This window comes from Saimiri boliviensis, chromosome 2, assembly GCF_048565385.1.
Source record: "Saimiri boliviensis isolate mSaiBol1 chromosome 2, mSaiBol1.pri, whole genome shotgun sequence".
NCBI classification, from domain to species: domain Eukaryota; kingdom Metazoa; phylum Chordata; class Mammalia; order Primates; family Cebidae; genus Saimiri; species Saimiri boliviensis.
The window spans coordinates 206,018,299-206,045,215 of NC_133450.1; the positions used below are offsets into that span (position 1 = coordinate 206,018,299).

Consider the following 26,917-nt stretch of genomic DNA (forward strand, 5'->3'; position numbering starts at 1 on the left):
GTTAAACCCACTGCAACTGATAAAACCATACAAACACACAGTTAAGCCTTTACCTTGATGACTTTTCCTGATCCTAATTTCAAACGAAGCAACTTATCTTTGTTAGCAGTGGAGTCGAAAACCTGCAATTTGATCAAAGGAAATGAGGCCAGCCAATTTCAAAAACAGTAACTCTTATGATATTCAACTAACTACATACCAGCACAGTACTTCTGGAATAGGGAATGTCAAATATACTGGGAAGATAGTTTCCAAAGGGCCTGAAATATTGGACCACATCATAGCTAAAGGGTGTTATCATAATGATTATCCTTGAAACAATGATTTTCCAGGTTTAGAAAAAAAAAAAAAAAACACACATTCTTACAACTATGTATTTAAGTATTTTTCATCCACAATGCACTTTCAAAAATTATCTCATTTTGATGCTGACACTAACCTTGCTGAGTAAGAAGAGCAAAATCATTAACCTCTATTCGCAAACGGAAGAAAATAATTCAGAGTATAAACGACTTGATCGACGTCAAATTAGTATATAATTGGGTCTTGAATCCAGACTTTTCTAAACTTACAGTCTAAAAGTCTTTGTCTCATATAATATATTGCTTTTAAAGGTTTAATAATTTTAAAACATAAGCTTAACATATTTACAGTATCTACTATAAGAAAAACTGTAAGGAGGGTCTAAAAAGAAATTTTAAGACTTAATCCCATAAGAATATATTCAAGTGTAAAACTGGTATAGGAGGACAAGACGTACACACGAACAACTAGCAAAAATAATAGTACTTGGAAATTGGTTTCCACTTTCCCTAAGTAGAAGTGATAGAGTGGCGCTGAGGATATTTTACACACTCACATTTCATAATATGCCCCCAAAGCAGTTAGTGTCTAAAGCGGTCCTCCTACGAATTTCCATTTGACAACAGCAGCAATTCACAGTAATAGTGTCTTCCCTGGGAATAGGCCTCATGCTATATAAGTTTACAAAAGAACTTGCAGGGTGCATTTTCTTACCTGGCCCAGCACGTGATTCTGAAAGAGCCAGCCGGTATAGGCCACTTCCAAAGAATCTCCAACTTCTACAGCAGGGCCTTCTGTCACAATGAGGTCCTGGGAGAGCACTGCATCCAGGGAAGAGGTACTGTTGCACTTAGCAATGCACACCTGCGAGACAAAAATCAAGGCAGCATAAATGTAGTTTAAACTCAGTAAGTACTCATTCCTTTATTGCTACTGCTCTTTCTCAAACAGCTTCATCCACTAACAAAACAGAGGACACGTTTAGAAGTAAACGAAACCAAAGTCAGTCATCTTGCCAGGAATCAAAGTGCCTAGGAGTATGGCTTTGTAGTCAGAATATCTGGGTACAGATCCAGACATTGCCACTTATTAACTCTGTGACCTTGGCCAAATAATCTCTATGTACCCAAGAGTCCCCATTTGTAAAATGGAGATAATGCTTCACACATCTCATAGGGTGGTTATGAAAATTAAATGAGCTAATGTAAGTAAAGTACTTGACAAGGTACCTGGTAAATAATAGTAAGTATTCAATAAACATTAGCTATTGATTATGATACTGATTTACTGTTTCAGTGTTTGGGAACCTAGGCAAGAAAGGGATGCTTCTAAAAAAATGTCAAAAGGCATTTCTAAAGACTGCAGTAGAAAGAAGGCATTTACAAAATCATGTTGCATTCCCAGAATTTACATCACTTCCACCTACAGATTTGGTCATATTATCTTAGCACAAATCTGGGACAAAGGAGTCAGAGGCATCTTTGTGAATAATTATTCTATTCTATTTATGAATATTTATTCTTGGGCTTGTGTTTTAATATCATTAAGCCCTCAAAAGCAATATAGTATGAAAGATGTTTAGACTATGAGTTTAGAAAAATGTGGACTCAAGACCCAATTTTATCAATGTTTTAACATAGTATCCATTAGAAACCTGTTGCTCATTTTCTTTTTACAAATTTCATTATTACAATCAAATAAATGGTAAAACAATAAGGCATCCTTTTTTTTTTTTTTTTTTTTTTTTTTTTAAACCAAGTGGATAAGACCAAAAGAAGAAAAGGATCATTCTAAATGCTGGCAAGGGTCCGATGAGAAAATTGATATGAATGTGAAATAGTACAATCTTTCTGAAAAGTAGTGTTCTAAAGCATATTCAGAACCTAAAACTATCTGGGCCTTTTAACCCAATCACTCACTTATTGAAATAAATCTTATGGAAATATGTAGGGGGGAAAAAAGAACAGACTTATATAAAAAATGCTCACCATGGTATCATTTATTGCAGAGACAGAAAGCAATCTAAATGCACAACATAAGATAATGATTACATAAATTAAGGAACAAATGTTATGGACTCAATGTTTGTGTCCCCTCAAAATTCTTACACTGAAATCCTAATTCCCAGTGTGATAGTATTAGGAGGTGGGGCCTCTGGGAGGTAAGTAAGCCACGAGGGTGAAGCCCTCATAAGTGGGATTAGAGCCCTTATTAAAGAGATCCCAGAGAACTCTCTCACCCTCCTTCTACTATATGAGGACACAAGAAGATAGTCTGCAACTCAGAAGAGGGTCTCACTAGAACCCAACTATCCTAGCACCTCAATCTCAGATTTTCAGCCTCCAGAACCATGAGAAATAAATTTCTGTTGTTTAACCAGTCTATGGTAATTTGTTACGGTAGCTTGAACTGACAATATGCATATTATGCTGCCTTCAAAAATGTTTCCAAATAGTTTTTCATGAGATAGAAAAAGATGAATTGTACATTTTTAAATGAAAATAAGCCAGATAAAGAACTATTAAAGGACTGTACTACTTATGTACATTATGCATAGGAAAAAGGAAACACAACGTTAACAGTGGTTACTTTGAGTAGTAAGATTATGAGTGTTTTTTGTAATGCTTTTCTAAATTTTCTACAATGAGTATGTGGTAACTTAACTCTCTCTCTCTCTCTCTCTCTCTCTCTCTCTCTCTCTCTTTCTTTTCTTGTATGGATGGGGTTTCACTATGTTGCCTAGGCTGGTCTTGAACTCCTGGGCTCAAGTGATCCATGTGTCTCAGTCTCCCAAAATGCTGGGATTACAGGCATGGTGTGAACCACCACACCTAGCCTAAAAGATCCTTTGAAAACACCATTTTTTAAGATAGTTTTATTTATTCCTTAAAATAATGTATGCAGTAGAAAATTTTTTAATATAGTAAGTTTACATTTAGTCTTTCCCTGTTAAAAAAGAAAAAGGCTAAATTGTCAAGCAGTTTCGGTAAGTATTCATATTATTTTCCTGAAATCATACAATAGGCTGGAGTGGCAAATTTAGTGGGTTTTTATGTTTGTCACTAACAAAACACAGCAGATTACGGGTTTTCTATGTTTCCCTAAAATTAAGGGAAATCCAGACAATATTCTGGCTTTTCACAGGGAGAATAAGATGTTATCACCTGCTTATTGAACTCCACAGCAGCCTTTTCCGACTCAAACATAATGGACCAGTTCTGTCTCTGGTCATCATAAAAGGTGCTATAGTTATTGGGCCGGACCTGGAGAAAGGAGAAATGTTAAGATAATTCATCCACAAGCAGTATGATACCAGATAAACATGACTGCCTAAGCTCATAGAGTAGGGCTGTGACTCAGGTGGACCCAAAGAGAAGCATCAGAGATCATTCTTCTTCCCTCTCACCCTCGACCATTCGCCCCTTAGTCCACATTCCCAGAAGGAGCCAAGAGGCCTTTCTGAAAGATTCTGTTAGATACTCACAAGGACACCCAGGGCTGAAGCAGTGGATCTAATTTCTACTAGGTACAATCAGATCAATCTCTCCTGTAAACCTACCCCGAAGGAGCTAATGATTGCAATATGATGAAGTCTTACCGTTAGCTCAAAGTTCACATGAATCCTAGCAACGGTAACTGGCTGTTGCTGACTGATGTAAAGAAGAATTCTATACTGTAGTAAAGCAAAGACAGACAGAAAAAGAAAAAAAAGAACAGAAGTTAAAAGGCAATACAAAATCAGCAATAAGTATCAGGAGTTGTGCTTCATCCAGCTATTAATCTCAAAATCTATTCATTCTTGAAGGTTTCAACTTCAAATTTTATCTTCTCACTATCCACGTTACTCTTCTAATTTTGGCCTGACTGTTTAACTGTAATTGGCAATGTCTTCATTTTGTTGGTGTTTTTATTTATACAAGGGGTGACTAAGAGAGAGTGGCTGGTTATGTAAATGAAAATACAAATGGTTTTTAAATTGATGAAAAACATAAAATACATGTACATTATACATATACATGCCCACGTGACCATCAACCACATTAAAAAAACAGCAGAACATTTCCCACACCACAGAAGCTCCTTCATGCCCTTCCTAGTCAATAATCCCCACCCTGACATAACCAATATTCTGACTTCTATTGCTGATTAATTTTGCTATTTTTTTTTTAATGGAGTCTCCCTCTATCACTAGAGTTCGGTGGCACGATCTCAACTCACTGCAACCTCTACCTCCCCAGGTTCAAGTGATTCTCCTGCCTCAGCCTCCCAAGTAGCTGAGATGACAGGTGCACACCACCACACCTGGCTAATTTTGTATTTTTAGTAGAGATGGGGTTTCACCATGTTGGCCAGGCTAGTCTTGAACTCCTAACCCCAGGTGATCCACCCACCTCAGCCTCCCAAAGTGCTGGGATTAAAGGTGTGAGCCACGATGCCCAGCCAATTTAGCTCTTCTTAAATGGGATTGTACAGTGTATACTCTTTTGTCTTGTTTCTTTCACTCACCATATCTGTAAGAGTAAGCCTTGTTACTTCATGTTCTGGTATTTTGTTCTCTTTTATTGTCATGTAGTATTCTACTATTTAAATACACATAAACTCTTCATTCATTCTCCTATTTATGGACATTTGAGTTGTTCCAGCTAGAGGCTATTATGAATGATACTTCTATGAACATTCTTCATGTCTTTTGAAGGACACAGACATTCATTTCCTTCAACCTAAAGAATGTCCTTTAATATTCCCTGTAGTGCAAATCTACTGCAATGAATTCTCTCACTTTTGTTTGGCTGAAAATTTATTTTGCTTTCATTTTTGTTGCTATAGAATTATATAATAGGCAGGGTTTTGTTTTCCTTTCAGCACTTTAAAGATGTAATTCTACTGTCTTTGGATTCCAATTACACGGATGTTAGACCATGTCCCATGTCAATCTTTGCCCTCGTCTCTTTCCATTATTTCTTCTCCCCATGCTTCAGTCTGGGTATTTTCTACAGAACTGCCTTTGAAGTCACTAATTCTCTCTCCGGCTGTATTCTTATTCTGTTAAACCTAACCAATATATTCTTTCAGAAATTGTATTTTTCAAATCTAGAATGCCATGTGATTATTCTCATAGATTCTATTTTTTTAATTCTCCATCTTTTCATCCCCTTTATACTTCTCTATTTTCTTTATTATTCCTAGTTGTTTTAAGTGCTTTGTATGTTAACTTCAATATCTAGATTGTGAGCCCAATACTAATTTATCTGTTCCCTTGACTATCAGTTACATTTTCCCACTTCTTCACATGTCAAGTAATTTTTGATTGTAGGCCCGACTTGTATATAAAACAACATGTGGGATAAAATCATAAAACTCTTAGAAGAAAACACAGAAGTAAATCTTTATGACCTTGGTTTTGGTAATGGATTCTCAGATAAAACACCAAAAGCACATATAACAAAAGAAAAAAGTCGATAATATGAACTTCACCAAAATTAAAAACTTTTGTACATTATCAAGAAAGCAAAAAGATAATCTATAAAATGGGAGAAAATATCTGCAAATAAGGATTTAATGCTCAGAAGATATTAAAAGACTACTACAACTCCACAACAAAGAGACAAACAATCCAATTTTTAAACTGAGCAAAGGGCTTGAATAGACATCTCTCCAAAGAAAATAGACGAATGGTTAATAAGGAAATGAAAAGATACTCAACATTAGATGTTAGGTAAAATGCATGTTAAAACCACAATAAAGTACCATTCCACACCTACAAAAAAGGCAAGAGTTAAAAAATAATAATAATAACAAAATGCTGGCAAGGATGTGAAGAAACTGAAACCCTCATACATTGCTTGTGGGAATGTAAAATGGTATGGCTGCTGTGGAAAACAGTTTGGCAGAGTCTCAAAAAGCAATACATAAAATTACCATATTAGTCACCACTTTAGTATACAGCCAAAAGAACCAAAAATAGGAACTTGATCATATACTTTTATGACAATCTTCATAGTATGTATTTTCTTATGTCTATTCACAATAGACAAAAGGTAGAAACAAGCCAAGTGTCCATCAATGGATGAATGAATAAACAAAATGTGGTATATGCCTATAATGAAATATTATTCAGCCATGCAAAGGAATGAAGCACTGATATATACTAAAACATGGGTGAACCTTCAGGACATTAAGCTAAATGAGATATATCAGTCACCAAAGACAAATACTGTTATGATTCCACTTATATGAGGTACCTAGAAAAGGCAAATTCATAAAAACAAGAAGCCGATTAGAGCTTATGGGGAGCTGGGAAAAAGGAAGAAGTAGTTATTGCTTAATGGTTACAGTTTCTGTTTGGGAAATGGATAGTAGTGAGGGTTGCTCAATCAATACTGTGAGTGCAATTAATGCCACTGGATTATGCACTTAAAAATGGTTAAGGCAGGCACAGTGGCTCATGCCTGTAATCCCAGTGCTTTGGGAGGCCAAGGCGGGCAGATCACGAGGTCAGGAGTTCGAGACCAGCCTGGCCAACATGGTGAAACCCCTTCTCTACTAAAAATACAAAAAATTAGACAGGCGTGGTGGCAGACACCTGTAATCTCAGCTACTTGGGAGGCTGAAGTAGGAGAATCACTTGAACCCAGGAGGCAGAGGTTGCAGTGAGCTTAGACCACACCATAGCACAGGGCAACAGAGCAAGACTCTGTCTCAAAAAAAAATGTTAAATAGCAAATTTTATCTTATGTATACATATGTATGTATGTACGTATGTGTGTGTGTGTGTGTGTGTGTGTGTGTGTGTGTGTGTACACATGCACCCCACAATTAAACAACAAGCAAAAACAAATGCCCAAATTCTTAAGCTAGGATTATATCACAAAGGTCAAATTTAACAATTTTGAATGGTTGGATTTGTTTTCATGCACAATAGTTAAGAAAAATGTGATCACTTACTATATACTTGATATTATAAGTTAACATTCAGTACAAACCATCATTCTAATCTTCTGATAAAACACTGGTCAAACCCAGATAAGCCAGCTCATTGGTATTATTTGGGACAAATGAATATATGTGACATGTGGGGACACTCTCACCTCTCTGGCTGAGTGGTTCCCCAGGACTGCAGCACCAAATTTCCCCTGCTTTACATATTGACCATTTGTGCTATAGAAGGAAGAGAAACAACAGGTATTAATACTTCCCTAAACTATGCAGAACCAGCTTTCTTTTCTGCCATAGGGAAGTGGGAACAATAGTCATTCAGCCTCTAGACAGGGACACAGATAGGCAGTTTATAATTTAAAGCTCGTATACTACTTCTTTACTCTGTAAATATAAATATCTATCATTCATGTATCTCAGTGAAGTGGCTTTCTTTGAGCATTTGACAGGCTGTCAAGGGTACAAACACTTCCTAAAGAGAGTAGACAAGATAATGGCTCTTCAAGTTATACCACAGAAATCTCCAATTCAGATGTTAAAAATACTACTGATATTTTGTCTGTGGAAGGGCTGAATAACCGTTTTGCAAAAAACCTAGAGGTTTTATGAGAAAAAGTAGGAGCTTAACTGCACGTCCTTCCACCACACTTCAGAGAGTATTCCTTCTCAGGTACTTACTATCGATATGCATGGACTGCTGTTGCAACCAGTATTGTGGAAGTGCTTGTGGTGGTTGGTGCTGTTTTTGGTGCTGCCTGATTTCCTGAAGATGAACAAGAAAACAAAGTTGTCATTCACTTCTTGTCTGAAACTAATTTTTAACCACTGAACTACCTTCAAAATTGTTCTTTATACTTTACAGTTAGTGGTGTAATGCTTTCATGATCATTATCCTTACTTGATCCACAAAGCAGCCCTATAACTTAGTCTGGGGATGAAGAAACTGATGCTCGAAGCACCCAAGTGCCTCACACAATTACACAAGCCTAGGTATGAAACTCATGACTCCAACTCCCAAACCAAACACCCCAAGTAAGTCTTTGGCTAGATAAGGAGTACTGTCTAGCAAGTGAGGTCATATTCCATCTACTTTATTTTCTCCTTCCAATATTTTGACCACTATAATATATGAAAATAAAGTTATTTCCCCTTCCCTGACTTCCAGGGTGGGAAATTCAGGAAGATATTTAAGTCACATGTATTACTTAACTTCACAAAGTACTACAGAGTAGGCCAGGCATGGTGGCTCATGACTGTAATCTCAGCACTTTGGGAGGCTGAGGCAGGTGGATCACAAGGTCAGGAGTTCGAGGCCAGCCTGGCCAATATGGTGAAACCCCATCTCTACTAAAAATACAAAAATTAGCTGCACGTGGTGGCGTGTGCCTGTAATCCCAGATACTGGGAGGCTGAGGCATAAGAATCACTTCAACCTAGGAGGTAGAGATTGCAGTGAGCCGAGATTATGCCACTGCACTCCAGCCTGGGTGACAGAGTAAGACAGTCTCAAAAAATAAAAATAAAAAGAGTAACTCACACATTTATGTTCACTACGTGAATGTGATAAAAGAGTGGTAAGATAATACTGACGCAGACATGACATGGAAGAACTTATTTTTCGAAAGAACTCACTTGATTTTTTTCTCTATTAACATATTTTTCTGATAGAGTACAAATACATTGTAGGGAACTCAGCAAATACAGAAACACATAAATTAAAATGACACATTTTTGTGTGTGCTTCTAGTTATCTTCTTAGAATGAATTACTTAAAATGGAATTACGGGGTAAAGGAGTACAAGAAAATCTGAGGTTTGGTTAAATCCTGCCCAACTGTTCCTCAGGCCTGACATGGTGGCTCACACTGGTAATCCCAGCACTTTGAGAAGCAGAGGTGGGCAGATCACTTGCAGTCAGGAGTTCAAGACCAGCCTGGCCAACATGGTGAAATCTCATCTCTACTAAAAATACAAAAATTAGCCAGGCATGGTGGCAGGCACCAGGAGACCCAGGTACTCGGGAGGCTGAGGCACAAGAATTGCTTGAAACACAAGAGGCCGAGGTTGCAGTGAGCCGAGATCACACCACTTCACTCCAGCCTGGGTGACACAGCGAGACTCCATCTCAAAAAAAAAGAAAAAAAAAGCCATACCAGTGTACACTCCTACCAGTAGTATGCATTGCTCTGTCTGTTTTTATGTTGAGATTTGAAGAGATTCAAGAACTATGCTGTAGCCATCTTCCCCACAAGAACTTCTTATATAAATTTCCCTTGAACAGTAGTCGCAGCTACTCAGGAGGCTGAGGTAAAAAAAATTGCTTGAACCCAGGAAGCAGAGGTTGCAGTGAGTGGAGACTGTAAACTATACTCCAGCCTGGGCAACAGAGTGAGACTCCATCTCAAATACAAAAAAAAATTCCCTTGAACAGAGAGGGTCTTCTGTGCTGCTATTTTGTTTATTTGCAAATGCCTAAAGAAAACTGTACAGGCAATTTTGCCGCTAGAGCACCCTGCTAAAAGCATAACAAACTCATAATTGCTGTCTTCTGATTTAAATAATCAAGTTGGCCAGAAGTTCAAGGCCATAGTGCACTATGATGGCACCTGTGAATAGCCACTACATCCCAGCCTGGGCAGCAAAGCCAACACTCTGTTTCTAAAATTAAGTAAAATAAAAAATAAAAATAAAAATCAAGTGCTTTCATTGGGTGGGGACTACGGTTGTTTCTTTTTCTCCCATTAACTCAACCACTTTAACTCTGAAGCAAAATGCTGATGAAGAGACGTGCCAAGGGAAATATAAAAGCATAGCCTACCAGAAATCTGGCCAGGTTGTGGCCTGGAGAACAAGAGAAGCACCTATAACAAAACTGCCTAAAGTCATAGGTAATATTTAAAGCAGGGGGCAGCAAACATTTTCTGTAAAGGGCCTATAGGCTATGGTATAATATGAAATATGTTTGCTCTTTGTCCTCAGTTTCTGACACAGTGCTCCCAAATCTCTTGTAATTTCCTGAGTGATAAGAACGGTAGGAACATCTTTTGTGTGATCCAATTTTAGCCAGCATGATAAGGAAGGAAGTCCCCTTTGCTTTAACCTATACAAGAAGAGTAACTCCAAAATGACCAATTGCTTTTTGTTCTGTTTCTGCTTTCTTCAGCCCTTTTCTGCCTTAATAAAGCCAACCTCCTTCGCTCAGCTCATCACAACATTCCATTTTATAGAATGAAGTATGATCCAATTCTAGAATCTCAGATGAAAGCCAATTAAGATCTTAAAACTGTATGTTATAACTATATCTTTTGACAATGCTAATCAGGTGACTTAGAGTGGCGATCTACAGGGGTGGAGCCTCAGGATGGAGCCAGTCACCAGAAAGACCAAGTGATAAGACTAGAACTTTCAGCCCCATCCACTAATCTCCAGCAAAGTGGGTGGGGAAAGCTGAATATCCAGCTATATAAAAACACTTGGAAATGAGATTTGATGAGCTTCTGGGTTGCCGAACATGAAGGTGCTGCACCTGGAGAGGCATGGAACCTTCATACTTCCCTCAATTCCTCAGCCTGTCTGTCTCTTCATCTGGCTGCTCATCTGTATTCTTGATAATAAATCAGCAAATATAAGAAAATGTTTCCCTGAGTTCTGTAAGCCATCCTAGCAAATTAACTGAACCCAAGAAGGGGGTCGTAGGAACCCCCATCAAAAGTTTAACTGGCTGGACTTGTACTTGGTATCTAAAATGGGATATCTGAAATCTCCAGGTAGACAGCATCAGAATTAAACGGAATTATAGGATACCCAATTGGTGTCCACTGGAGAATTCCCTTGGTGTGTGGAGACCTACCCTCCCACTCCATCACATTAGGATGACAGAAGTGTGCTGAGAGTGAGTAGACAGTAGAGAATTAGAGGCCCGGCACAGTGGCTCATGCCTGTAATCCCAACATTCTGGGAAGCTGAGGCGGGTGGATCTCCTGAGGTCAGGAGTTCAAGACCAGCCTGACCAACATGGTGAAACCCTGTCTCTACTAAACACAAAAAATTAGCCCCGGTGTGGTGGTGCTCGCCTGTAATGCCAGCTACTTGGGAGACTGAGGCGGGAGAATCGCTTGAACCCAGGAGGTGGAGGTTGCAGTGAGCCAAGATTGTGCCATTGCACTCAGCCCAGCCCGAGCAACAAGAGCAAAAATTCCATCTCAAAAAAAAAAAAAAAAAAGAAAGTAGAGAATTAGAGGGGAAGAATTGTTTCCCCTCTTCCTTGGGCCATATGGCATCTGTTGCAACTACTCCACTCTAAATATCCTGACAAACATCCACAGTTCCAGCACTGTGTCTACCATGTAAAAGGCACTCAATACTTTTATCTTCACTCAACAAATATTTAATTTAATACCCCTAACCACCTGTACTGCTCAGGACTATCACTGTCTGCCCCTTGCTTCTCTTCAGGTTCTGACTCAAAGACGGCAAAGTGTAGAGAAAGGAAGAAAAGTTTTGGAGTCAGTTCTATCAGGGTTCAAATTTCAACTCTGTCACTTACTACTGTATGATCTTGATCAATTCCCTAAATCTCTCTGAGCTCCTAAAATGGCGGTAGCCAGGTATGGTGGCTTACGCCTATAATCCCAGCACTTTAGGAGGCTGAGGCAGGAGGATCACTTGAGGCCATGGTTTTGAGATCAGCCTGGGCAACACAGTGAGACCCTGTCTCTCTCTACAAAATTTTTTTTTTCTTTTTTTTTTGAGATGGAGTTTCACTCTTGTTACCCAGGCTGGAGTGCAATGGCGCGATCATGGCTCACCACAACCTCCGCCTCCTGGGTTCAGGTAATTCTCCTGCCTCAGCCTCTGGAGTAGCTGGGATTACAGGCACGCGCCACCATGCCCAGCTAATTTTTTGCACCTTTAGTAGAGACGGGGTTTCACCATGTTGACCAGGATGGCCTCGATCTCTTGACCTCGTGATCCACCCGCCTCGGCCTCCCAAAGTGCTGGGATTACAGGCTTGAGCCACTGCGTCCGGCTACAAAAAATTTAAAAATTAGCCAGGTATGGTGGCACATACCTGTGGTGGGAGGATCGTTTGAGCCTAGGAGTTCAAGTGAACTCTGCTCAAGCCACTACACTCCAGCCTGGGCAATAGAGTGAGACCCTGCCTATAAAAACAAATCAATAAATAATTTTTTTAAAATAAAAATATAAAATGACTGTAGCCTCACCTATTTCAAAGAATTGTGAGAATGGACTAAGATAACCTATGTAAACCACCTGCGACAAGACACACGGCAAGCATTTTAGAAATATTAGCCTCGTTTGGCCACCTGCAGGGGCTCACACCTGTAATCCCAACACTTTGGGAGGCCAAGGCAGGCAAATCACAAGGTCAGGAGATTGAGACCATCCTGGCCAACACAGTGAAACTGCATCTCTACTAAAAATACACAAATTAGCCAGGCATGGTAGTATATGCCTGTAGTCCCAGCTACCAGGGAGGCCAAGGCAGGATAATCGCCTGAACCTGGGAGGTAGAGGTTGCAGTGAGCTGAGATCACGTCACTGCATTCCAGCCTGGGCAACAGAGCAAAACTCCATCTCAAAAAAAAAAAAAAAAAAGGAAAGAAATATTAGCCCCCCTGTCTCTCCTTTCATTCAACAAATGTTCATTCAATAAATGGCCATCATGTCCATCATGATGAAAGATACAGGGGATACAGCAATGCGTGTTACCATCTAGTTGGGAAAAATTCAGTCAGCCTACAGCTAACTTGTTCAGATAAAGGAAGTGAAAAGTAGGTCTTTCTTCTTGCCAAAACACTGGACAGTGCCTACTTAGAGTGCCTTGGGCAGAGTCTGGGGGAGCAGCGAACACATGGAGCAGAAGACCTTGCTTTCAAACCTCTCCATGAGTTCCCAACAAAGCACACACTATCTAGCTGCTAGAAATCAGGATCCCAGGTCTTAGAGAAGCACCCACCACCAGGGGTGAGCTTAGCCAGACTGGTCGAAGATAAACAGCCTGGCACATCACTTTTGGAAGGCTGCTAACCCTTCCATCTAACCTGTTAAGGTACAATCCTAGTGCCAGTTGTGATGGCTAATACTGTCAACTTGATTGGATTGAAGGATGCAAAGTATTGTTCCTGGGTATGTCTGTGGGGGTGTTTCCAAAGGAGAGTAACATCTGAGTCCATGGACTGGGAGAGGCAGACCCACCCTCAATCCGGGTGGGCACCATCTAATCGACTGCCAGCGTGACTAGAATAAGGCAGGCAGAACAAGGTAGAAGGAGCTGACTTGCCGAGTCTTCTTTCATCTGTCTCCTGTGCGGGATGCTTCCTGTCCTTGAACATCACACTCCAAGTTCTTTGGCTTTTGGACTCTTGGACTTATACTAGTGGTCGGCCAGAGGCTCTGGGGCCTGCAGCCACAGACTGAAGGCTGCACTGTTGGCTTCTCTACTTTTGAGGTTTTAGGACTCAGACTGATCCACTACTGGCTTCCTTGTTCTTCAACTTGCAGATGGCCTATCATGGGACTTTACCTTGTGATCATGTGAGTCCATTCTCCTCAATAAATGCCCTTTCATATGCTGTATACATATATCGTATTAGTTCTGTACCTCTAGAGAACCCTAATACACTCTTAACTTACCTGTTGCTCCCGTTCCCTGGCCTTTCTTAGGCTGTTTTGGGGCTGTGTACTGGAAAAATTCATTTCCATGGCCAGCAGCTGCCTGATCCAGTCCAAAAAGGGAGGCCAATCTGGCACTGTTAGTAGAAAATGAAAGTGAAATTTCATTGATCTATCCCAAACCTGGAATCATTACAAAAGCTGCTCATCTCCAACCTTGAACAAATACTTCCTTGACTATATCCCACCATTCAACACTAGAAGCACTTCAAGCTAGGAAAGCTGATTAAAAATTAAAAAAAAAAAAAAAAAAAAAGAAAAGAAATAAAAATACTGGACACAGCGGCTAAGTGTCTTTGGAATCAAGACTGTATATTTGATGTGAACATCATCAGCTGACCCTGCTCATCCTCAGGACTTTGGTCAAGGCATTTCTTTTTTCTGGACCTCAGTTTTTCCACCTGTAAATTGAAGCAATTTGTCCAGGTGCTCTCCATGGTATCTTCAAACTGTAAATTTTTGCTTTTAGTAAATCATAGTTTCTAGTTCCCTCTATTAATTACTCCTCCTCCTGCTTTTTACTAGTTTATTCCATTGAAATGAAACTATGATACAAAATTACCCATCAAACATGGTCCTTGCCATCCTTTCAGCTAACAGAACCATTCTTTCATCATCCCTTGCAAGGAATCTTATGCCCCCACCATTCCACTGAAACTGATCTTGCTAAGATCGCCAACAACTCCTTTGTTACTAAACCCAGTTTACCAGTCCTTACCTTATTTGACCTCACACCACCGTTTTATACTGTCAATTAATTTGTTCTTCTTCAAACTCTTGACTTCTGCAGGGGTCATGCAAGGAACAGGTCCAAATAAGGTATCAATAAATACTAATATAATCCCTTGCTTGTTTTGCCCAATTTCTCTGGCTTGTCTTTTTTCTTCTTCTTCTTCTTCTTTTTTTTTTTCTGTGTGCGTTTCTCTGGCTTGTCTTTAACTCCTTGGACTCTCCTTGTCTAATCTTTAAATGTCCATGTCTCCAGGGTTCCATATTTTCTCTCCCTTGGTAGAGTTTCATACTGTCTCTCTCTACTTATTTACATTTGTATCAAATGCTATCCAAATGCTGATGATGCTCAAATCTGTATTCCCAGCCCTGAACTTGCTCTTTAGTGCCAGAAAACGTAGATATCCCTCAGGCAATACAAATGTAACACGTCCAAACCAGAACTCATATCCTCCAATGTCCACTGCCCCAGCAAAACCTGTTCTTCCTCTTATGCTGCAAGACCACCATCAGGTTCAATGACTCCACAGAAGGACTCAATGGTCTCAGCATATAGTGGTACTTAGGGCTAAGATCTATTACAAAAGGATATACAGCAAAATCAGCCAAAGTAAAAAGTGCATGGGTGGGCCGGGCATGGTGGCTCATGCCTGTAATCCCAGCACTTTGGGAGGCTAAGACAGGTGGATCACTTGGAGTCAGGAGTTCGAGACAAGCCTGACCAACATAGCAAAACCCTGTCTCTACTAAAAATACAAAAATTAGCTGGGTGTGGTGGCACACACCTGTAGTCCCAATTACTCAGGAGGCTGAGGCAGGAGAAACACCTGAACCTGGGAGGTGGAGGCTGCAGTCAGCTGAGATCACACCACTGAACTCTAGCCTGGGCTACAGAGCAAGACTCTGTCTCAAAAAAAAAAAAAAAAAAAGTGCATGGCTCAAAATCCAGAGGAAACCAGGCACAAGCTTCCAAGAATCCTCTCCCAGTGGTGTGACACAGGACATTCTTAATTCCTCCAGCAGTGAGTTACGACACAATACACACGAAGTGTGGTCTATCAGGGAAGCCAATTTCAGACTCAGTGCCAAAGGTATTCAATAGTGCCTGGTCACACAGACACCCTCTGCCAAGCATGTACCAAAATTAAAGACACCCAGAAAAAAAGTAGGTGTTCAGTATGAACCACATCATTTTACAAATGACTTAGGCATAGTGAGCCACTCATGATTTAGAAAAAGCTTTGTACCAGGGTGGGGAACTGTTTACCAATCATGTGCCCAAATGCCAGCTTCTATGGTTTATTCAACCCCTCTAAAACTGATGTAGACATATAATTCCCAAAGTGGCAGTATTCAAGAGGTGATTGGGTCATGATGGCTCTACCCTCATAAATGGGTTATTTCAATCATAGATGGATTTCTAGGTTAGACCAGGTGCAGTGGCTCTTATATGTAATCCCAGAACTTTGGGAGCCAGGAGGATCACTTGAGGCCAGGAGTTTGAGACTAGCCTGGGCAACATAGAGAGACTCCATCTCTATCCATTTTTTTTTTTTTTTAATTATCCAGTCTTGGTGGTAAATGCCTGGAATCCTAGCTACTTGAGAGGCTGAAGCAGGAGGCTCAATTGAGCCCAGAAGTTTGAGACTAGAGTGAGCTATGATCATGCCACCACATTATAACCTAGGCAACAGGGCAAGACCGTGTCTACTCTGCACCAAAAAAAAAAAAAAAAAAAAAAAAAAAAAAAAAAAAAGGATTACTAGATTATCATGGAATATCATGGGAATGGGACTGGATTGGTGGCTTTTATAAGAAGAGGAAGAAAGATCTGAGCTAGTATAACCAGCCTGCTTGCCATGTGATGCCCTGTGACATCTCAGGACCCTGCAGAGAGTTCCTACCAACAAAAAGACCCTCACCATATATAACCCTTCTGACCCTGAGCTTCTCAGGCTCCATAACTGTAAAATAAATTCCTTCTCTTTATTGCGCTTTAGGTATTTTGTTATAAGCAACAGAAAACAGACTAAGATATCAGCCAAGAGCCAACCTTGTAAGCAGAACTTTTTAGGAAGAATAGTCTCAGGCTTGCTGTGTTAACTCTTCAAAACATCTTTTTTTTTTTTTTAGAGACAGGGTCTCAATCTGTCACCCAGGCTAGAGTACAGTGGGGCATTCATGGCTCACTGCAGCTTCTACCTCCAGGGCTCAACCAGTCCTCCCACTTCAGCCTCCAAAACAGCTGAGGCTACAGACATGCACCACCATGCTCTATGGATTTTTCCCACCTCAGCCTCCTAAGTAGCTGGGACTACTGGCAGGTACCACCAAACCTGGCTAATTTTTGTATTTTTTTCTAGAGATGGGGTTTCACCATGTTGCCCAGACTGATCTTGAACTCCTGAGCTCAAGTGATCCACCCACCTTGGCCTCTCAAAGTTCTGGGATTATAGATGGCCAGTGTGCCCAGCCATGAAATGTATTTCTTAAATGGTAAGACCTGATCTCAGGTGCAGAATGGATGTTGTGTTAACGGGTACAAAAACAACATTAATCCCCTTATACATCTCCATCAGAGCTTGTGAGTGACCAGGTACATTGTCAATGAGCAGTAATAATTCGAAAGAAAGTTTTTTTTCTGAGCAGTGGGTCTCAACAGTGCACTTAAAATATTCAGTAAACTATGCTATAAACAGATGTGTTGTCATCCAGGCTTTGTTGCATTTACAGAGCATAGGCAAAATATATTTAGCATAATGCCTAAGGGCCCTAGGATTTTTGGAGTGGTAAATGAGCAATGGCTTCAACTTAAAGTCACTAGGTGCATTATACCCTAATAAGAGTAAGCCTGTCCTTTGAAGTTTTGAAGTCAAGCATTGACTTTTCCTCTCTAGCCATAAAAGTCCTATATGGCACCTTCTTCCAATAGAAAGCTGTTTCGTCTACATTGAAAATCCGTTGTTTACTGTAGCCACCATCACCAGTTCTCTTTGCTAGAACTTCCAGATAACTTGCAGTTTGCAACCACTTGCTACATATAGCATTTTTATGCTATGAAGATGATTTATTTCCCTCAACCTCATGAACCAACCTCTGCTCACTTCCAGTCTTTCTTCTGCAGCCTCCTTACCTCTCTCAGCCTTCACAGAATTGAAAAAAGTTAGGGCCTTGCACTGCATTAGGCTTTGGTAAGGAAATTTGTGACTGGTTTGATGTTCTATCAGATCCCTCAAACTTTTTCCATGTCAGCAATAAGGCTGTTTTGCTTTCTCATCATTTGTATGTTCACTGGAGTAGCACTTTTAATTTCCTTTAAGAATGCTTCCTTTGCATTCACAATATGGCTAACTGGTACAAGAGGCCTAGCTTTTGGTCTGTCTTTGTTTTTACACGCCTTCCTTACAAAGCTTAATCATTTCTACCTTTTTAAAAGTGAGAGATGCATGACTCTTCCTTTCACTTAAACACTTGAGGTCACTGTAGGGTTATTAATTGGCCTAATGCCAATATTGTTGAGTCATGGAGTATATAGAGGAAGACCTGAGAAGAGGAAAAATCATAGAGAGCTGCTAGGCTGCGGAAGAGTCAGAACATATACAACATTTATCAATTAAGTCCACTATTTTTTGTGGGTGTGGTTTGGGGCAACAACAATTACAATAATAACACCGAAGATCACAGATCACCATAACAGATATAATACTATTGAAAAAGTTTGAAATACGGAGAGAAAAAATATATATATATATATATATATATATTTATAAATATATACATATGTTTTGGAAACAGAGTCTCACTCTGTTGCCCAGGCTGGAGTGCAGTGGCACAATCTCGGCTCACTGCAACCTCTGCCTCCTGGGTCCTTGGTTCAAGCAATTCTCCTGCCTCAGCCACCCCAATAGCTAGGATTACAGGTGTGCACCACCACACCCTGCTAATTTTTGTATTTTTTAGTAGAGGCAGCATTTCACTATGTTGGCCAGGCTGGTCTTAAACTTCTGGCCTCAAGTGATCCACCTGCCTCAGCCTCCCAAAGTGCTGGGATGATAGGCGTGAGGCACCGCACCTGACTGAGATAATATTTTTCAATATTGAGAGAATTACCAAAATTGGACACAGACACGAAGGGACTAATTTTACTATTGGCAAAATGATGCCAATAGACTTGCTCAACACAGGGTTGGCCACAACCTTTAATTTGTTTAAAAAAAAAAAAAAAAAAAAAGTCTGCAACACACAATAAAGCAAACCGCAAGAAAAAAAAAATGAAGTATGCCCAGGGTCTGGTATGTAATAGGCTCACTAAATGAATTCAAAATCTAGTCTGGCTCTGAGCGCCTCTTCTCCAAAGACATCCTTAGTTTAGATGAAGTAAACATTGAAACTTCCCAACAAGTTATTTTGGCTTTTCGGGGTTTTTAAAAACAAATTTTATATATAAAGAAATGCGTACTAACATTTTACAAAATAAATTTAGCATGACTTGAAACTGTTGCCTTGTTTTCTCAAAGTAGTCTACTATAAGTTTCCTGTAAATAGGCCAGAAATGCCTACTTTAAAGGACTAAGAGGTTTAAGTGAGATTGTAAATGCAATGCTTGAGTGAGAGCAGCACTGGCCTAAAAAGACATCAACAAATGCTTTCGGAATTTAGAAGAGAGCAAGATTTTTCCTTTCAGGTAGGAAAATTCCCTAAAGGGGTAAGATTCTGGAAGAGCTGGGTTTCACTGTCTCTAAACACAGTAAAAAATGTACAAAGCTCAGTATCTAGTTAAGATAAAACAGCTTATACACCAATTACTGATAAAAAAAGAATGTCTTTATTAAAATATGTTGATACAGCACCAATTACTGATAAGAAAAGAATTTCCTTGTTAGCTTCAGTAAACCATGGGTATTGGGCTTGCTGTTTTAATTTTGCAGATGTAGCCTTTGTAAAAGGAAAGACAAGAGTGTCATAAGTGAACTGTGTTTCCACAGATGTCCTAAAGAGCAGCCAGCTGAAGACTACAAAGTCAATCCAAAAGCCAGGTCAACCTACTTAGTTTTCAGATTAATTCCATTTTATATTAATATCTTTAATGGACTCTACATCAACTTGGGAGATAAGTTACTTGTAAATTATTAGCAGGGCATGGTGGCTCACTCTCAGAGGCTGAGACAGAAGGACTGCTTGAGGTCAAGAGTTTTAAGACCAGCCAGAACAACATAGCAAGACCCCACCTTTACAAAAAGTTAAAAATTAGCCAGGTGTGGTGGCGTGCACCTGTAGTCCCAGCTACTGGGGAGGCTGAGGCAAACGGATTGCTTGAACCCAGGAGTTCGAAGCTGCAGTGAGCCATGACTGCACCACTGCACTCCAGCCTGAGCAACAGAGCAAAACCCTGTCTCAAAAAAACCAAAAATTAATTAATTAATTATTAGATTTTTCCACTACTAAGGTGCTCTCAAATATACACAATCTCTCTATGTTGGCAAGAATGAGCTTGCTAACTCTGGACTTGAGTCTATGTTAATAATTCATAGGAAAAGTCATGACAGCATTAACTAAATTTAAAAAATAAATGTCAGACAATGCATTTAGTTGCCAAGGACCTCACCTCATCTCAGTTTAATATTATTTTTCTTTCCCATCAAAAACAAAAACACATGCATTTATACTGTATCAACATATTTTAATAAATAGGGATTCTTCTTGTTGATGAAGTATTAATACTTTTTAAATACACTGACGTCAAACATCTATTTCAGTGTCATAACAATAATAGCACATAGGCAGGTCTGGTAGAATCTGCCTACCTGATTTCAGATCCAGGCTCTATTACTTTCTAGCTGTGTGATCTTGAGCAACTTACCTCTCTGAACCTTTCCCATTTGAAAAATGGTATAATGGATATAATAGTTAATAGTAACCTCATAGAGAGGAGTAAATACAATAATGTATATACACATTTCTCATTTGTAAAATGGGTATAGTAGGTAAAATTACTTCATAGACTGGAAGGGAGAAATAAATTCAATAATGTCTATGTATTCCTTAATACAGCGGGGGGGGGGGGGCATGGAGTAAGCACACAGTATGTATTTATACACTTGGGAACACATCTTATTATCTCAAAATGTGGCTCAACTCAGATACCCCTGCAAGGGTGGAAGCATGCTGATTGATGTACAAGTTGACCTAGAACCATAAACTGGTATTAGCATTAACATTAAAACTATGGAACTGGGAAAGGTCTCAAAGATTATCTAGGGCAAACTTCATTATTTAACAGGCTGGGGTATGGAGGGGCAAGGATGGGAGATGATCTGTATAAAGTCACATTCCTAACTGGGGATAGAACCAAATTAGAATTTAGGCTTTTCCCTATCTTTCACAGAACTTAAAATGCTTTCTGATGATCAGTTAAGTTATGGCTTTACCATCTTTACACTACTGACTTATCATTACTATGCTTATCAGATTTGCCTGCACATATCTTTATAATCTAAAACAAATGTATACATGACTGGCCCCTTAAAAATGCTTTGTGATTATTCTTCCTGGATTGATCTCATTCTACTACTAAAATAAAAGTTTCTTAGGGACAGAAACTGTGACTTACTCCTTTCTGGATTAGCTGAAGCCAAGTACTATTACTTCGTTACTATTACTTCCTACAATGGTGAGGAATGGGCTAAAACAAACTAACAAACAAAATTTTGTTAGTTTTGCCTCCTGATTACTACTTCTAGATTAATAGTAAACTCTAAGAGGCCTAGAAACTCAGAAGGGAGATTATTAGATGCTCCCACTTCTATTAGGCTCGAATATATCCATAACGGAATCAAGCAAGTCATGTGTTCAAATCAAGAGACTTGAAACTTAAGCAAGTACACTTACAGTGATATATGGTTATAAAAGAGGAAGTGAAAAGCAACTGCCGTACTCACTGTCATATGTTCTACTTCCTTAGAGAAAACTAAAAAAGGAATAGCTAAATCAGATAATGTTGGTGAAACTTTCTAAATTCTCAGTGTTAAATTTGATTTAGTTTTCCTGATTACCATGGGGAATAAAAATAAACTATAACTTTCCTCAATAAGTCTTTTATCATCAAATTGTGTTGTCTATGTCCAGGAGCACAGTTACATGCCTAGAATTCAAGTGTCTCAGATCTTTGAGAAGCCTGCTCAGGAAAAAAGAATAATTGAGCCACCAAGAACTTATCTCTGGCCAGGAATCTGGAAAAGAGCACATGACTGATATTACCTATCTTAACATTTTCAGTCAGCTTGGACTGCTTGCTGCATGAAAGTTGGGAGCCTTAACATTACAGACTTCTCTCAAATACTTTCACATAGTGAAGAATGGGAATTTAAAGTATACCTTTGAAATTTTCAAGCAGTCTAATATACAGCTATACACAAAACGGGTTTGTTGGAAGGAACATTACTTCAAAAGGCTGGCTACAAACAGGAGTCAACAGCAGCAAGTAGGCTAGAATGTGTGGAGATTTGTTAATGTTTTGGGTGGAATATGGAAAAAAAGGAAGCAAAGGACAGCTTAACTCTAAAATAACTGAGAAAACGAAAGAACTCAAAGTGGAACTCAAAGTGGAACTAAGTGAATGCAGGCCATCTAAAGAGGCGGTAGTTGCGGAAGAGCAGCAAGAGTGAAAAGACTTCAGGATACGTAATACAGAGCTAGTCAGTGTAAATCAAAAGATTCTATTTAAGGACAAAAAAAGGCCAGTGTCGTTTTTATGATCATTCATGTATTGACCTCTCCAACAAATCTGGAAGCAACTTAACAGCAGGCCCAGCAGCTTAACCATTTTTGTAACCTCTTAGCATTTAGCAGAATAAGGAACATATGTGGTGTATTTGTCATTTTTCCAGTACATTCTTCAGCATGCACAAAATTTGTTAAGCAGATGTTCAAAGCTTGCAATTATCACAGCTTGGTAGCTCTCACGAGTTTGGAGGAAGCCAAGCTGTCCACTGGCACAACACAATAGAGAAGGCTACACTGACAAAACCCTGCCTCTCTTTAAAGATTTCTAACCTGAGCTGGTATATATTAATACAATGCTTAGAAAACTGGAGAATGACGAAGTCTGTTACGTTGGTTTCAAGCTTTAAATTTTACAAAGTGCAATTTCGCAGCTATCATTCATTCAACAGGCACTTCTTGAGCACTCACTATGTGCCAGGTACCATGCTGAGTGCCAGACAAAGATGAACAACATAAGCAGTCCCTGTCCTGTGAGGAATCATAATCCAATAGGTTCGGGGTGCACGAACAGAGGCAAACACACTTAGCTGTAGGAATAAGGAAGGGAAAGCAATTTATTCTGCCTGAGGCTGCAGAAGGAAAAGCACCCAAAACGTGACATCCGAGCTGGGCCTTGAAGAATGCTAGAGCTGACCCCACCAGGGCCTGGTTCTAAAGTGTCATCGGCTTTTCCACCGAGAAGAGAAAGTCTCATTTCAGTCCCAGGTAACTCGTACAAAAACTCTGAGGCAGGAAGTTTCATCAGCAATCATTTCCATCTCACCAGAGAAATTGTGACCCAGAAAGCAAAAGGCAAACCCCAGGGTTATCTTCGCGCCGGGAGAGATGCCGGGTCCCGAACCTGAGATCGGCAGAGTCAGCACAGTTGCAAGCTCTGCCCATATTCTGAGAGGTGTAGAGCACCAGAATGTAGCAAAGGTCTGCACCCGGAAGTTGGGAAAAGGCCCGAGAAGAGATCGACCCCCCCCCCAACAATCTGCTGGTATCTCTCAGCCACGCGCTCCAGCGCATACTTCTCAGTCACTCACCCGCCGCTAGGCGAGAGAAAATCGGTGTCGTCCTCGTCACCTGAACCGAACATTGCGTAGGATTTCACCAAATAGCACGGAGGAAGCCGCGGGTTCCCAGCATCCCAAGGCTGTCACCGCCGACGTTGTAAAATGCCGCGTAGCGTGCTGCTTTCCGGCAGGATGAACTCCCGCAGGGTCTCTGGGCAGAAAGCCGACGAGGCTCCGGAGAAGGGGGAGCAAAAAGGCAAATGAGAGGCTCGCGCGGGCACGCGCGCCGCGTGACGTCAGGCCTCCCCAGCCCGCAGCGGGGCGGAGCTTCATAGCCCCGTGGAGGGATTGGTCGGTAAGGTAAGGGGGCGGGGCGAGGGCGGGAATCCTCGGCCTCGGTGGCGGTCGTGGACACGTCGAGCCGGGCAGAAGTGGAGGGGCCAGTCGAGGAGTCGCGAAGGGGTGACGGGTTAAGATTCGGAGTGAGAGGCGCTAGTGGCTGGACTCGACTTGGAAAGGTAAGGCTTCTCTCGGCCCCTCTCTCGCACCCCTGTGCATGGGTACCCTCCTTTCCCCAGCGGGACAAGGACCCTTCTCGCCGCTCTCCTCAGCTCGGCGGAAGGAGAAAGAGCTCGGGTTTGGAGGGCTGAAGACCTAGGCTTCGGCCCGGCCCCTGCAGTGGCATAGCTAGAGTGGCCTTGGTCCGGGGTGCCCGGTGCCTCAGTTTCCCCGTCTATGCAACTGGCCATTTGTCGAGTGCTTCCATGTGCCGGCTGGTCCAGAAGCTTTTCGAGCTCAGAGGCCATCGAATTCAATCCCGGTCTCCTTGTAATCTCAGAATTTACAGATAGGGAAACGAAGGAACTAAGCTCCCGGGTGACTAGTCCGAGGTCACAAAGAGTAAAGGGCAGACTGAGATTGGATTTCTCGTTCTTTGATTCAGGATGTAGTGAGCTAGTGAGTGAACAAGACCCTTGCCAGCCCTTAAGCACTGTGTGCCCTTTCAGAATGGCTACTGAAAGACTGTAGCATACACCTCGAGGAAAGTTCCCCTTCTAGAGTCCACCTGTATTCTACTCAGGTGAGGTGCAGAAGAGCTAGGATATTCTGGGGGTGGGTGATGGAAAGGAAGATACTTTGGAGGCAGACACATCCCCAGCCCAACCTTGGCGTAGATTTCGCTGGGTCTTCCTGCGATAAGGACTATCAACATCAGTTGCGGCGGACTCCTCTACCTCCAGTTTCCACCTTGTCTGTAGCTCACATAAATATTTCTTTGGTTAACCTCTTATCTCAAAACAATCCTGGGATAGTCCTGGCTTAGCCAAGGTGTGGCTAAGGAGATAGTGTCCCAGTGTAGCATCCATTTCCACAGAGTCAGTGGAGTTCTTGGGCTTCCCTCCCCAGTCGGGTTGGTACTACAGGTGTCCCTTACCTGAATGTTTCAATCTGTCAGTATGAAATTGAAGCGAAGTGATTGGTAGTTCCCTCCCTTTGAGCTGGAGATACAAAGGTAAGTAAGGCACAACCTTGAGAACTTTGCACCTCCTGGCACTTGCCCTGTTCTGCTTTTTATTATAGTTCGCATACTACTGAATTGTAAACCTTCTTGCCTATAATAGGTTCTTATTAATTTTTATTAGACTGAATAGTGAAATTCATCCTTGTTCCCTTGTTCCTTAATTTACAATCTTAAGATTTCTTTTTCCCGTCTGACCCAGCCTAGCCTTAGTTCTTGCCTTTCATAGGTAGCTCTCAGAAAGATAAAAATGCTGTACTGGCTGTGAGCTATCTGGGTTGCTTAATCTCTTTTGTTAATTGAAGGTGATTGTACTATTGTCTAAAGCTCCAGGGGAGGGGGAACAAGGGAATAAGAAAGCTTTCAGAAATATATGTAACTATGATTTTTGTAAGGAAATTATTCCTCTGTTTGAGGATAGAGCTGTTAGTCTGCTTCTCATGTTTATTTTGCAGATTAAGATATTAAAGCAGTGAAGGTTCACAGTTGCAATAATGCAACTGGAATCTAAGTGCTACAATTGGAACTGAAACTAGAATCTAATAAGCACGAGCGCTAAAACTGTTGCAATAGCTCTGTTTAGTGTGTGAACTTGCCTGCCTCTTGGAGGTGTTGAGGGAATAACTGGATTAAGGACCATGGCACTTTCTAACCCCCCTCCCCAATACTGGCTGTGATTGCAGTACTGAAACATCTAAGTGGTGCTTTTATTTAAAAAATGCCCAAGGGAACATTCGAACTCTTATCTTGTATTCTTGGGTGGAACTGTTTTTATCCTGGATATTTAAGTAAAGTGGCTTTTGTAGGTACTCAGAAATCCTAAAGTCAGTAGCCTTATTGGTGATTAGAACATCAAACATGCATACCCCAGTTATCACTGTGGAAACACAGCTGCTGATTCTGGTTGGCAGTATGCAGAGGAAGATGACAGTGAGACTTCCCCAGGCTTTGAACTGCAGGACTGAGTGTAAAAAAAAAAAGCCACTGTCTTCCTAAATTCATGTATCTTCAGATTGGTAATATTGGACTCGGAATCAGGAAATCTGAACTCCTGTCCCAGCCCTTCCAACTCACTCTGAGTTTGGGCCAGGCTCCCTAAACACTGTAAAAGGAGTGGATTAGACCTAGACTTCTACTGAGTAAGAGGTGGAGATACAAAGGTAAGTAAGGCACAACCTTGATCTCAAGTTTAAATTAAGCATTTTTGTTTATTTGTTTTGCTTAAATATACAACTTTTAGAATATTCATAAAATGTATTGTTGATCCCTTGAAGATTGGCTAGGAAGCAGCAATTATTTTTCTCCACCCTCCACCCACCTTCCTCCCTCAGGGAAGCAGCAAATTTAATAATTCTTTTCAAATTATACGCAGTTTTGCAATGGAGATGACAGTCTTTATGTACAAGTATACCCTTACTAATCTGTACTGATGAATGCATTTTAAAATTAATAGTTTAAAGATATAACCAAGTTATATCAGGTATAGTGATAGGGATACGAATTAAGTGCAGGTTCTTGGGGATCGATAACATTCTATTTACTCAGTCACTGAAAGCAGACTTTTAGGGCCATTAGTTGGTTAACTGAAGAAGTAAGTTAAAGTAGGAATCATAATAGTTGCATGCATATCATAAACATTTTAATGAACACATAAACATTCTTTTGCCATTCTTGTAACACAAGGCCTCAGCCTTTTCTTGGAGTGTAGGAACCTATTGCCTGTTTTTATAAGTAAAGCTTTATTGGAACATAGCCTTGCCTATTTGTTATGAATTGTCTAGGACTACTCTCACCTTACAAAGCAGAGTTGAGTAGTTCCAGCAGAAAACCACATGGCCCACGACACCTAAACTGTTTACTTTTGGCCCTTTACAGAAACAGCTTGCTAGCCTCTGGCCTACATTATCTATGGGATTTTTAACATGGAATGAAAGCTTTTAAGTCACTTGCAAAGC

At 40.5% G+C, this 26,917-nt stretch overlaps 2 protein-coding genes across 4 annotated transcripts in view; one reads left to right on the forward strand and one right to left on the reverse strand.

Annotated features, from left to right (window-relative positions):
• The window catches only part of FKBP15 (FKBP prolyl isomerase family member 15), a 57,006-nt gene extending 33,314 nt beyond the window's left edge, over positions 1-23,692 (reverse strand). For both annotated transcript variants that reach the window (XM_074395187.1, XM_003925218.4), the window contains exons 1-8: positions 23,474-23,692; positions 13,896-14,011; positions 7,918-8,002; positions 7,392-7,461; positions 3,902-3,976; positions 3,468-3,566; positions 1,018-1,167; positions 54-122 (exon numbers count right to left, since the gene is read on the reverse strand). In XM_074395187.1, coding sequence (XP_074251288.1) covers positions 54-122; positions 1,018-1,167; positions 3,468-3,566; positions 3,902-3,976; positions 7,392-7,461; positions 7,918-8,002; positions 13,896-14,011; positions 23,474-23,526 — 717 coding nt within the window. In that variant the 5' untranslated portion in view covers positions 23,527-23,692. The remainder of the gene's footprint in view (positions 1-53; positions 123-1,017; positions 1,168-3,467; positions 3,567-3,901; positions 3,977-7,391; positions 7,462-7,917; positions 8,003-13,895; positions 14,012-23,473) is intronic.
• A 125-nt stretch (positions 23,693-23,817) lies between these two features.
• Positions 23,818-26,917, forward strand: part of SLC31A1 (solute carrier family 31 member 1) — a 41,605-nt gene continuing 38,505 nt past the window's right edge. For both annotated transcript variants that reach the window (XM_003925217.3, XM_074395193.1), the window contains exon 1: positions 23,818-23,961. The gene's annotated coding sequence lies outside the window, so the exon portion shown is untranslated. The remainder of the gene's footprint in view (positions 23,962-26,917) is intronic.